The sequence below is a fragment of the Corylus avellana genome, chromosome 6 (genome assembly GCF_965113065.1).
Source record: "Corylus avellana chromosome 6, dhCorAvel1.hap1.2, whole genome shotgun sequence".
Lineage (NCBI taxonomy): Eukaryota > Viridiplantae > Streptophyta > Magnoliopsida > Fagales > Betulaceae > Corylus > Corylus avellana.
In genome coordinates, this window is record NC_142495.1 from 21,792,667 (window position 1) to 21,806,831 (window position 14,165).

Consider the following 14,165-nt stretch of genomic DNA (forward strand, 5'->3'; position numbering starts at 1 on the left):
GAATGTCAGCAAATCATTTTGTCATTTTTTTTCCCGTTCACACCACTTTTTCCCATAAAAATAAACATCAAGCCATTCTCACATTATTAACTTTTTATATAACATTATTGACATTTTATATCACATCTTTCACTTTTTATTGCTATTTAAATATAAAAATTAGTATAAAACAAATCTTTTTGACTTTTCAATACAAAAGAATTCAAAACTTTATACCACATTAATCCACTTCATTTGATAGGAAAGAAAAATAAACAAGTTGAACTCCAAGAAAAATAAACAAGTTGAACTCCGGCGCATCTTATCAAAAGACGACTTGACTTTAATGTCTTATTGGAAATGTTTTTCCAAGTCATCAATCCACGTCAATGCGAAAATTAGGGGCCCCCAACATTTATATGGTGATATATAGTATAACCTTCTAATTTTCAAATAAACTTTTGATATGTCTTTATTATTTTTTTAGATCCCCCTTCTATTAATTATGACGTGGTTAAAAGTTTCTTTTACAACATTCAATATAAATTTGACACATCAGGTAGCTCAATCGGCTATGAACCACGTTTCATGAAATTGAGGTCACTAGTTCGAATTCCTTCTTCCCTTTCTCTTGTGTGGACATGTCAAAAAAATAAAAAAATTGACACATCAGATAAAAATACTAAATACAATGGAATGAAAACACAATAATTTAATTGAAATCAATCATATGACCCCCACCCACCTAGCACTCAAACTTCTATATATAATGACCATATTTCTTTGAATTTTACATTGAGCTTTCCCTTTAGTGTGCAAAGGAAGAAGCTGGTTTACCTACAAATTAATGAAACAATTTTTCTCAATGGCGCACTCGCCTTTACTGAAAGCCTTGTTGTGGGGTTTACTTGTGTTTTTTCAATTTCATGGGCACACAGCCTGCTTCCATGAAGAGAGGATTGCTCTGCTTGAGTTGAAGGCATTTCTGAAATCCAATATTGTTTATGCACATCACCGCCTTCTTCCCTCATGGATTGACAACACAATGAGTGATTGTTGTGGTTGGGAGCGGGTCACGTGCAACTCCACCGCTCACGTTATCAAACTTTCCCTCGACAACTTAAACCAAAATGTTTTTGACTATCCATGGTCATATTATCTGGATTTATATGGAGATTTATTTGGAGAGAAACAGAATCGGTCGCTCAACGTGTCCCTGTTGGTGTCTTTCAAGGAGCTCACAAGTCTTAATCTCTCAAACAATGCAATTAGTGGTTGCCTACCAAATCAAGGTATGTTGTCCATCCTTTCACGTTAGTTATATTTTAAAGGTATTTTTGTATTTTTACTTTTTAAGAAAACAAAAATATTCCTCAAATGTAATTAATTGTAATTCGTTAGCCCTCTTTTCTCGTATCAAATCCCTCTTAAAACAAACATACAAAAAAAAAAAAAAAAAGAGAAAACAAAAAAGAGATATTATCAAATCCCTGCTTTTGAACGTCTTTTGTCTAATTCCCTCCGGACCGGGATCCCCCGGAATTCCTGAGGAAATTTGAGGTCCTTGAATTCTCAATCTGGACCGTTAGATGTTGATCCAACGGTGCAGATTATTCCACTAATAAAAATTTATTAAAAATTATTTGAATTTAAAAATAAATCAAAATTAAAATAATAAATAATTATTTACACTGCCCATCTCTCTCTCGCTCTCTCTCTCTCTCTCTGCATTTCCAAAAATGGCCTCATCTCCTCCCTCCTTTTCCTCAGCCAAACCCTCCCAAAACCCATATTCAGTATCCACAGTGAGAGAAAGATCACATTTTTGTATATATTTCTCTCTAAAAGACTGCTTTTTCCTTTATATTGTGTGAGGCAGAGTATAGTGGTTAGAAGTGGGTCTTGGGCCTAACTCAACCCAAAAGCTAGCTCTTGAGTTAAGGTTTCCCCTCACATTATAAATGGCCCATCTCCTTAATACCCAGACAATGTGGGACTTCCAACACGCCCCCTCACGTGTGGCGGGAGGACATCCAAGCCAACACGTTCGACAATGGGTGACGGTGGGCCACAGCCAATTAATTGGGTTAGGCTCTGATACCATGTTAGAAGTGGGTCTTGGGCCTAACTCAACCCAAAAGCTAGCTCTTGAGTTAAGGTTTCCCCTCACATTATAAATGGCCCATCTCCTTAATAGAAGAGCTTGGCTACAGGTGTTATGAACCCTTGTCCAAAAAGACCATCATCACCAGAAATGCTGTTTTTGATGAAAATTCCTTCCCAGCAAAGGATTGGATGTCCACTTCACTGACCTCTGCAAATGATTCTGCTTCACCCAAGGTATGTCCTCCTGCACCAGCATTGATACATTCTATTTCTGCTCCTCATGCCATTCCATCATCTCCTATTGACACCCCAACATCTACCATCGATCCCATGTCCTCTGGTTTTGCTACTGCAGATATGCCTAATGACTTGCCCTCTAACACTAGTTTCAGCACTGATGAACCCCTTTCACCCACCCCTGCTGATTCTCCAGTCCCTCCAGCTGATACAAACATTGCACCATCCCCAATCTCTGCAGGTACTGCAAACACTACTGCAGATCCTGCTCCTTCTCCTCCTAGCCTTGTATCTAGTCCTATCTATCATCATCCCATGACTACTAGGCTTCAGGATGGAACTCGCAGGCCCAAATCATTTCCCAACTACAAGCTCTTCTTCTCCACCAAACATCCACTCCTGGCCTTTCACTCTCATGTCAATCTCTCCAACCTACCTCCTGCCCCTACTCGATTTTCCCAAGCAGTAAAATCTCCTCACTGGCAGCAAGCCATGAAGGAAGAATTCCAAGCCCTTCAAGCCAACCAAACCTGGCTCCTCTGCCCTAGACCATCTCATCATAATGTTATCACTAACAAATGGGTTTTTAAAGTGAAACAGAAGGCTGATGGCACTCTTGACAGATTTAAGGCTCGACTTGTAGCTAAGGGTTTTCAACAACAGGATGGCATCGACTACTATGAAACTTTCAGCCCTGTGGTTAAATCCACCACCATACGAGCTATCCTTGCTTTGGTAGTCCACTTTCAATGGCCAACCAGACAACTAGATGTCTCAAATGCCTTTCTCCATGGCACTTTACAAGAAGAGGTTTTTATGGAACAACCACAAGGCTTTGTTGACAGCAAATTCCCTCATCATGTCTGCAAACTTCAGAAATCCATCTATGGCCTCAAGCAGGCGCCCAGGGCCTGGTTTACTAAATTGGCAGCTACTTTGGTTGCTCTTGGTTTTACAGAATCCAAGGTGGACTACTCTCTGTTTACTCTTCATACCCCCACAATACACCTTTTTCTCCTCATTTATGTCGATGACATCATTGTCACTGGGAATTCTTTGCCTGCTATCACTCACTTGGTTTCCTGCCTAAAGCAATCTTTTGCCATGAAAGATCTTGGCTCTCTTCATTACTTCTTGGGCATTCATTTGCAGCCACTGGCAGGAGGACTTCACCTATCTCAGACAAAGTATGTCTCTGAACTTCTAGACCGTGTTCATATGACAGGAGCCAAGCCTGCCAAGACACCACTCCCAGCAGGTTCCCAGCTTTCTCAGCAAGATGGTGATCCTCTTCCCAATGCCTCAGAGTACAGACACCTAGTAGGAGCACTGCAGTACTGTACCCTCACCCGGCCAGACATCTCTTTTGCTGTTAATCAACTCTGCCAATTCATGCATTCTCCCACTACTACCCACTGGTCAGCAGCAAAGAGAGTTCTTCGATACCTCAAGGGCTCCATCAATCATGGATTACACCTTACCAAAGGCTCCCTTCAACTAAATGCCTATAGTGATTCGGACTGGGCAGGCAATCCTGATGACAGAAGGTCTACTACTGGTTATGCCATTTTCCTTGGACCTTGCTTAATCAGCTGGTGTGCTAAGAAGCAACCAGTTGTCTCTAAATCCAGCACTGAGGCTGAATACAGGGCCCTAGCATTTGCTACAGCCGAACTCTGCTGGCTGAGAATGCTCCTTCAAGAACTGCAGATTTTTCTCCATTGCTCTCCCACTCTCTGGTGTGACAACCTTGGTGCATTGGCACTTGCCTCTAATCCAGTGTATCACGCCCGAACCAAACATATTGAAGTGGACTATCACTTCATTCGTGAGAAAGTGGTCAACAAGGATGTCACCACTCGATACTTGCCTACCCTTGATCAGATTGCAGATATATTCACTAAGGGCCTCACTACTGCTCGGTTCCTTCTTCTCCGAGACAAGCTAAGAGTGTGCTCTCCACCCATTAGCTTGCGGGGGGATGTTAGACTACATGACTCCCTTCAGCCACCTAAGCTGCCCTGTCAACCAATCAGTCTCACTGAGCATGCAGACAACTCATCTTCACTAGCTTGCACTATGGAGCATCACAATGGCAAGAATCATGGAGCACCCAATAATCATGGAACAGCAGCCAAGATTCTATGTGATTCAGTAGAATCATTAGTCAATGATACAGCAAAGGAAAGAAGATCATCTCCCTTTGCTGACAGACACATTCACAAGGAAAGATTTGATGAAGATTATGTAAACACACAATCCCATAATATCATGGCTGATTGTGTGTAATAGATGTCTGATTTGTACAGCTATTGTTTTCCTTTTTGTACAGCTATTGTTTTCCTTTTTAGTTACACTGTAAACATATTATAAAATCTGATGTATCATTCAGATTTTATTATCGAATACAAGAGGAATTTTCTTGTGCAGATTTTCTGTCTTTTCTCTTCTCCTTGAAATCTTTTAGTGTCTGATATGGCTTCTACGCCACCAAGCCGTACCAAAACCACCAGTACCCACAAAACCAAACACCACCATCCCTTGAAAAACCACCGCCAGAGCAACCACCAGAACCGCCGCTATTTGGCCAACACCACCACCACAACCTCCACCAACGTTTCCATCGCAAAGCCTCTACCTTGGGGGTGGCCGAAGCCACCCCATGGCCACCCCCAAGGGCCATGGGTGGCTCCAAGGGTCAAAGCCAAAAAAAAAAATTTAATTTTTTTTTGGACCTTGAGGGTGGTCGCCAAGGGGTGGCTTCGGCCACCCCAGACCGGCTGGAGTGGTGAAATTTTTCCTGAAATTTTCTTCTTCTCTCAAATTCACTCTCCCAGTCAAACCTATTTCTCTCTTCTCTCAAATTTTCCAACCATACTCATCACAACCCAACCTTCCTCTCGTATACAAAATTTGGAAGAAAATAAAGAGGTGGGTCTTTAACTACAGGTTATATTGCAGTGGGTTTGGTTGTGTTGCAGTGAGAGATAGGTAGAGAAGACGGTACTGGAGGAGAGAGATGGCAGTGTAAATAGTTTTTTATTTATTTAATAATTTTGATTTACTTTTTAAATTTAAATAATTTTTTATTACTAAAATAATCTGGACCGTTGAATCAACATCCAACAGTTCAGATTGAAAATTCGAGGAGATCCCGGTTCAATTCCCTCCACCCGAAAAGAAATAAAAAATGAAAAGATTTTCTTGAGCCATTTTGTTCTCTTCCGTTATAAAATTAAGAATTGCAGGGGTCGGATTTACCTCTTTAACAATGATCAAGATAATTACAAATATTAATTTCTAAAGTTTTATAATTCTGTTGAATCACGGGTGTCCTGCATGATTCTGAATTATATGTCATGCTAAAATTAATTTATCAAAATTAAATTCTCAATGAATTATAGAAAAGATAAAATATATATATATTAGAATTTTTTTTTTTTTTTTTTTTTTTTTATGAATAAAAGACTGATCTTATTCAAAAAATCTGTAGAGTTACAAAAAACATCTAGAGCCAAGAGACTCTAAATATCAAGAGCTCGAATGGGCTCTAACCAACAAGAGCAGCTTGCTCTAAAACAACTACATCACGAATAGAATCCGGGACTTCTTCCATCCAAACTCTCGCCACCCCCGTGGAGACTCCTGCCCTTGCCAAAACATGAGCTGCTTCATTAGCCTCTCGCCGGACATGTTCCACACTCCCAGTGGCGGAGCCAGCTATGTAATATTGGGGGTGCCGCTAAAATTTTTTTGGCGTCCTAAAATTTTTTTTCACCCTAATTTGGTAATTCACACAATATATGCATCACAAAACAGATCTATAAAAGTTCATAAATATGTGCTGAAAAGTGGTAGGTAAAATTGTAATTTTTTTTTTTAGGGTGCCGTGGGTTAAAAAAAAAATTTAGAAATCCTTGGGGGTGCGGCGTGCGGGAGACTGCCGAAAGGTTGGTAAAATTCTAATTTTTTTTTTTTTCGAGGGTGCCGTGGGTTAAAAAAAAAAAAAAAAAAAAAATTAAATCCTTGGGGGTGCCACCCCCCAAGGTACCATGTGGATCCGCCACTGCACACTCCATCTCCTAAAACCCGGTAAAACAGTGTGGATGTCCTCAATAATTTGTCCAAAGCTGCACCATTTTAATCCTCCTTTAATAGCTTGAACCATAGTTTTGGAATCTCCTTCCAACATAATATTTTGGAAACCCAGATCACGGCAAAATTCCACCGCATGAAGAGCACCCATCGCCTCTGCTATTGTGGGTTCCGGACATCCAAGCAATGTTGAACTGGAAGCTGCACATACCATCCCCTTATAATCCCTAATAATTATACCCACACCAAAATTCCTTGAACCAACTTTCACCGACACATCCCAATTAGCCTTGTACGTGTCATATGTCGGTGCAGTCCGCCGAATTTGAGGGGCAGTGATGCTGTGTTCTGCAGCGTCCACGTCCACCTGCTTCTCAAGAGAATTTTCCCATGCTTTCCATTGTGTCTCAACTTCCTGTGCTATTCTCACTGGATGCTTGAAGTGGCCACCATGAATGACTTCATTTCTTATTTTCCAGATTGCCCGTGTAGTGCAAGCAAAAAGTCCCAACTCCTCCATGTTACACCGATGAGATATATATTCAAAGATTTTCAAAAAGCCTTCCTTAGTGCAACCACTTTTCTGAATGGAACGTATACTGTTGCTCCAGACATCTTGAGCTGCAGGACAATGCCATAGAGCATGAGCAATTGTTTCACCTTCTCTAGTGCAGAAGCTACATGATGCATCCTCCAACACTCCTCTTTGTTTAAGATTTAATTTAGTGGGGAGAATATTGCTACACACCCTCCAAATAAAGACCTTTGTGGCATTTGGAACCCTTAAGTCCCATATGGTCTTCCAGATAGAGTTTTTCCGCATTGGTTGTGATCCTTCATCGCTGTTAGCTGCATTTTGCTCGAGCTCTAGGTGATATGCGCTTCTAACCGAAAACTCTCCAGAACTTGTATATTTTCATATCAACCGGTCTTGCTTGTTGTATCTGCTCAATGGTAGCCTGCTTATCTCATCCGCTTCTTCCTCCCAAAAAACCTCCTTAATAAGAGGAATATTCCAACTTAAGGAAGTTGGGTCCATCAACGCACTAACCTTTGCATCTTTTGGTAGGATTCGGCAGGGAGACTGTATAGAGTAAGAGGAGGGTTTGGGGATCCATTTATCCCCCCAAATTGACACCGACTTTCCATTCCCAATGCGCCAAATCAACCCTGCAAAAAACAAATCCTTCGCCGCAAGAATGCTCCTCCAAGCCAGAGACGGTCTACTCCCTACTTTTGCCTCGTTTAAAGACCCTCTTGGATAATATTTGGCCTTTAGAATCTTAGACGCCAAACTGTCCGGCTGATTTAATAACCTCCATAAATGTTTTGCAAGGAGTGCCTTATTGAATGCATGAAGATCTCGGAATCCCAATCCCCCTTGAGACTTTGCTCGCCCCATCTTTTCCCAACTCATCCAATGTATTTTCTTTTCATTCTCCTTATTCACCCACCAGAATTTTTGCATGATGCCATTTATCTCTCTACATAGGGCTTTTGGGAGCAAAAAAATACCCATACTATACGTGGGAATAGCTTGGACCACGGCTTTTAGTAATGTCTCTTTTCCGGCTTGCGAGAGTAACTTCACCTTCTAATCCGTCACCTTTTTCCTTACTCTTTCGGAAAGATTCTGGAATTCTCTAATTTGAGACTTCCCCACGAGAGCTGGAAGCCCCAAATATTTGTCATACCGCTGTGAGACTGGCACCCCTGACAAACGAATGATAAGCTCTTGAACATCCCTTCGAGTATTGCAGCTGAAGAAGATCGACGTTTTATCTCTATTCAACCTCTGGCCCAACGCATTTTCATAGCCTTCCAAAATATTTGTTAAACGTTGCCAATCCTGTGCCGTGGCTTTACAAAATATCCAACTGTCGTCCGCAAAAAACAAGTGATTTAAACGGGGACTTCTAGGTGATGTCGGGACGCCTCGGAGGCTCTCGGTTTGTTCGGCATGAATAAGTTGGGAGCTTAAGGCCTCAGCACATAAGATGAACAGGTATGGAGAAAAGGGGTCTCCTTGTCGTATACCCCGTGTGGGCTGAATCAGACCTTCCGGAGTCCCATTAATGATGATTGAATACCTCACTGTGGAAATGCACCTCATAACAAGCCCAATCCACTTCTCACCAAACCCCATTTTCTGCATGACCCCCTTCAAAAAGCACCATTTCAGCCGATCGTAAGCCTTGCTCATATTTAATTTCAGAGCCATATATCCGACTTTCCCCCACATCCTGGAATGCATAGAATGCATGGTTTCATACGCCGCTAGCACATTATCCGAAATGAGTCTTCCCGGAATGAACGCGCTTTGGTTGGGGGAGATAATCTCATGGAGAATCACCTTCAATTTGTTTGCCATTGTCTTTGCAATAATTTTATATAACACGTTAGAAAGACTAATAGGTCTAAAATCAGAGACCTTTGAGGGATTATTTTTCTTGGGAATCAATGCAATATGGGTAAAATTAACATCATCACTAATATTACCCAAATTGAAAAAATTCTTAACAACATTACATACCTCCTCCCCAATGATAACCCAATTATCATGGTAAGAACAAGCAGGCAAACCGTCCGGCCCCGGAGCTTTTTGGCCACCCATCTGTGTAATAGCACCGCAAATTTCCTCCGCTGTGATCTCCTTCTCCAGCTGCTCATTCATGGTCTGAGTGACTCTCCTTTCCATACCAGCTAAGCACTCCCATACGCCCCTCGGACTGGATGAAGAAAATATATTTTGAAAATAACTCGTAAAAGCACTTGTAATATCTTCATTTGATGAGCATACATGCCCCTCTTCATTTTCAATACGAGTAATCTTGTTCACCCGACGCCTTTGATTGACACTTGCATGAAAAAACTTCGTATTTTTATCTCCATATTGTAGCCAATGTTCCTTAGCCCGCTGTCTCCAATACATTTCCTCATTTTCAATAAGATCATTCACCTCTTGCTGCACCATAGTAATTTTTTCCCCCTCCGGTTGAGTCTCCACCATCTGCAAAACCTTCAATTGCTCCGTTTTCTCCTTAATCTGTTGTTCGGCCTGCCCCTTCTCCTTGATTTGCCATTTTTGAATCACCTTTATGCACCTTTCCATCTTAGCCGAGAATGATTGCCACGGGTTGGAGACATAATTTCTATCCCTCCACACTGATTTAATAATAGTTTTATGGCTGTTTTGTTTCCCCCACCCAGCAACATAGAAAAAACGTTTCTTCCCTCTTCTTTTATCATGTGTTGCTTTATGAAATTGTACAAAAAGTGGAGCATGATCCGAAGTTCTATTAGCCATTACCTCTACACCATAATTTTGAAAAAAAGATATCCAAGCATGATTAGCAATGGCTCTATCCAGTCTCTCCAAAATACATTGTCCATCCTCCCTCTTATTACACCAAGTAAATTTTGGACCCACAAAACCCAAGTCATGGAGTTGGCACCGATCCATGGTTTGTTGAAAATCCCGCATCTGGCACCGAGGCCATTTATTAGCACCAGACTTCTCCGAATCTTCCAAAATTTCGTTAAAGTCCCCAACACACATCCATGCATGACAAGACAATGATTGAAGGTGCCTGAGAAGATCCCATGATTCTTTTCGTTTTGACGCTTCAGGGTGCCCATAAAATCCGGTAAGAGTCCATTCTTGTGTCCCATCGACCCCCTTTATTTTTGCGTTAATATGACGCCGACTATAATTTTGTATTTCCACCGTTCTATCATTATTCCAAAAAAGAGCTAATCCACCACTCTTTCCAACACAATCAACTACAAATACATAGTCAAAGCCCAATGTATACTTCACACATTCCACCCGAGTAGCGGTTAGTTTGGTTTCCATAAGGAAAACCAAACTGGGTTTCTTTTCCTTTACCAAGCGGCAAAGGTCCCGAACTGTCCGGAGGTTCCCAAGCCCCCGGCAGTTCCAACTGAGGATACTCATGGCTCTTGGCGGGGCTGTTTAACAGCCCCCGCCACCAGTTTTCCAGAACTCCTTTCATGCTCCACCTCATTCTTCCCTTTTCTTCTTTCTTTTTTCTTCTTTTCAGGACACCCATCATTTTCTGCTTGTCTCTTCCCCAAAGTCAGGAAAATTTCCGGTCTTGCAGTATCCCCTTCCTTCTTTTCTCAGGCCCTTTTTTTCCATGAACGAAGTGAGCTTCCAGCCGTGGCAGCAGGCCCAGCAGCAACATGTCGTAACGGAAAATCACACTCCACGTTCACTGGAGGCCCAAAAGACTCCTTTGCAAAAAAACCGGAATCCTCCACGTGCTTCTGGGCGAACGTGGCATGGAGGTTTGATTTCCCTGGATTCCCGTCATACAGATTAATATTCTCACCAGATTGATCGACCTGCGCCCCCAAATGCTCCTGACCTCCGCAAATCTCTCCATCGTATCCAGCATTATCACCATAATGGGAGGTAACGGACATACTCGCTCTCATTTCCTTGCTCGCTCTCGTTTCCCATAGCTGGCAAATCCCGCATTAAATTTTTTGAAACTCCACCAGAGGAATCGCCCAAATCATCCCCAGTGAATTTTCTAGACTTTAATGATATCCCTTCATTCCCGCCCTGTGTCTCTTTCCCTTTTTGCTTGTCGTTACAGTTCATGGTGGTACCCTTTGCCGGCTGGAAACTAGCTGACCTCATCTCCGGTGTGAATCCAGAAGAGCCGTTCTCCTCTTGGAAAGAATCATCTCCATTGTACCTTCCTCTTCTTGGTTCCATTTGCTTTTTAGGAGAACCCACTTTCAACCAAGGCCCGTATTCATATTCCTTCGGCTTGCCATGTTTCCATCGTAGTTCCTTATTTTAAATAGCTCATTTTATATCGTCTTAAATAGAGTTTTAATTATCTCAATTATTGGGTTCTGTAGTAAAACTCTTTAAGCTTTTTAATTATTATTTTTTTTCCCTTCTCTCTCTCATAAACCAATTTTCAAAACTCCAGCACCAAATTGAACAATTACTCTTTTAACTTTTGTTCAATTCCTCTCCCATTTCCCAGGGAAATTATGAAAAGCCAACCTCTTTTCTCAAATTTTTTTTGTATTTCTTTTTTCTCTTATTTTATTTTATCACTTGTAATCTTTTGCCTTTTAGTTCTATAAGTTTTTAATTTTTTTTTTAAATATTTTATCTATTATACCTACAATCAGAAGCTATTGATTTTAGTTGATCTCATTGTGCCGCTGATTTTAGTGCACAACCTAATCAATTTCTAGTTACATTTGACTATCTTACAAAAAAGATAAAGTGGATTAACCATATTATCTCTTGAAATAATATACTAACAAAACTTGAACATGAAAATTTAATTAGTAATTTTAAATCCCAAAAAATAGAAGAATGATTTTAAATTAATTTTTATTATTTAATATAAAAATTTATTATATTAATATTTTAAAATTAAAAATGTCTTATTCTAATTTTTTGCCTTAAATTTCAATTTTCGTTGAGCCGCCCATGTCTAACATCAATCATACGGTTCAAGCTAGAGTATGAAAACCAATTTGAAATAGAATATTTCTATCAAATTAATCTTGAAATTTTTGTATTGAAGCATATGATGGAGTTCTTTTTAATTGTGTCATTTTCTTCGAGGTTTTGAAAGGCTAGCACTACTTCCAAAATTGGAGATATTAGACCTTGGTATTAATTCCTTTGGTTATAGCACTATACTATCTCTAAGTCGACTTGCGTCCCTTAAGACGTTGAGTCTTGCAAAAAATTCTTTTGGATTGTTGAATACAAATACAGGTAATTTACTATCACTAGACTTCTTCCCTTTATATTTATGATCATTATTTCAAAGCTTCTTTAATTGTACTTTCTCCACAACTATTTCCATTTATTCTTTATTTTCTCTTACTAGTGGACATTTATTATCCCTTAAAGCTGAACAATTATTTTGGATTTAAATTTATCACTGAATACTTGTGATTATCGAGTGATACTATCCAGAAGTTTGAATTGTGCATATCTAGTTAGTAAGCTGTAAAATACTATTTTTCTTCTAAATACTACGAATTGCATAATTGGTTTTTTTTTTTTTTTAATAAATCGACTACAGGTTTTGAAAGCTTGTCAATGTTGGAGAACCTTGAGACCTTAGATCTTAGTATGAACAGTTTAAACAGAAGCATCATAGAATCATTGCATGCAATCAAATCCCTTAAGAATTTGAATCTAGGTTATAACTCCATACAAGGATCCTTTCCAATCAAAGGTACATATGTTGATCTTTAGTATTACTTTATAGAAACTGCAAGTAGTTCCAATTATATTTGAAATTTTCTATATTCTTTTTTATGTAGAATTATCGGCTTTTGAAAACTTGGAGAAGTTGGATTTACGTTTTAATGATCTCAATGGCTCCTTGACAATCCAAGGTAATGAGAGAAAGAGAGACTTGAGTTTGAGATTTTCAATAACTTCATAACCACTTTACACACATCTTTCATATTTCTATTAAACTACTTATTTAGTTTATACCACAAGTCACAATTCTCTCCATTCATTCCTCTGTTTTGTTTTTGTTTTTTTTTTTCAAATTTTTACTGCTCAAAAATTTGAACAAGTCAATTTCAATTGCAACTGCAAGTGTAGGATTGGGTTGATGTTTATTTTATCTCAATCAATCACTAATGTTCAATACAAAAATCCTAAATTGTTAAGGTTCCATATATTGTTATTAGTATTGCAGTTAGTCTAAATTACTCAATAACAACTGCAAAATAGAAGCCGCCACAGTAGCTCATAGAAGATAATTACAAGAGCAGGGTAAAACATTATGAGACTGTATTGCTACATCCCATTTTGTTGATGTTTGACTTGAATCACAACAATTGTTCTTTAATGTCTTCTTGTCGGAAATATGCAAAGAAAGTTGTGTGAAACATGAAATGCATCATTGTGTTTCCCTAAATTCACTACAAGAAATTAGGTCTTTAGGGGCGACTCAAAGTCGCCCCTAAAGGTCCTAAAGTGGACGCTGTTGCCAACAGCGTCGACTTTTCGACCCTAAAGGTGTCGACGCTAATAGTCCGACCCTAATGATCAAATGTTTGATTATCAGGGTCCACTTAAAAGTCGACCCTAATGATCACTTTTAGCGTCCACTTTATCGACCCTAAAAGTCACAATGTTTTGACCCTAAAGATGATGTACACGGAAGCGAAAGTCGACCCTAATAGGCAAGCATTAGCGTCCACTTTTAGTTAACCATTAGGGTCCACTTTGTCGACCCTAATGGTCCTTAAAAAAAAATAATAATAATAACTATCAGCGTCCAAACTAAAGTGGACGCTGATAGTTAACCATTAGCGTCCACAAAGTGGACCCTAATGGTCCTCAAAATTTTTTTTTTTTTTTTTTTAAAAAAAAAATAAAAATTAACTATCAGCGTCCAAATCAAAGTGGACGCTAATAGTTAACCATTAGCGTCCACAAAGTGGACCCTAATGGTCCTCAAAAATTAAAAAAAAAAATAAAAAAAAATAATAATAATAATAATAAAAAATAAAAAATTAACTATTAGCGTCCAAACCAAAGTGGACGCTAATAGTTAACCATTAGCGTCCACAAAGTGGACCCTAATGGTCCTAAAAAATTTTTAAAAAAAAACCTGCAATCGATCGCACTTGGAGTGCGATCGATCGCAGTACCAGTAGGTTTTCGACATTTTGCGATCGATCGCAGTTGGAGTGCGATCGATCGCAAAATATAA

The 14,165-nt window shown here is 39.5% G+C and overlaps 1 protein-coding gene across 1 annotated transcript; it reads left to right on the forward strand.

Moving 5' to 3' along the window:
* Positions 1 to 844: 844 nt before the first annotated feature.
* On the forward strand, positions 845 to 12,878 carry LOC148585026 (receptor like protein 21-like). Its single transcript, XM_088517658.1, has 4 exons — positions 845 to 1,271; positions 12,041 to 12,196; positions 12,510 to 12,665; positions 12,754 to 12,878. Exons 1-4 carry the CDS (start codon positions 845 to 847, stop codon positions 12,876 to 12,878), a joined length of 864 nt encoding a protein of 287 aa, XP_088373784.1.
* The last annotated feature ends 1,287 nt before the right edge of the window (positions 12,879 to 14,165 follow it).

Bases quoted from the DNA above. Each gene is read 5' to 3' on its own strand.
- LOC148585026 (XM_088517658.1), top strand. From the start codon at position 845: ATGGCGCACTCGCCTTTACTGAAAGCCTTGTTGTGGGGTTTACTTGTG. The intron at 1,272-12,040 runs GTATGTTGTCCA...ATTTTCTTCGAG, and splicing joins TGGTTGCCTACCAAATCAAG to GTTTTGAAAGGCTAGCACTA. The intron at 12,666-12,753 runs GTACATATGTTG...TTTTTTATGTAG, and splicing joins AGGATCCTTTCCAATCAAAG to AATTATCGGCTTTTGAAAAC.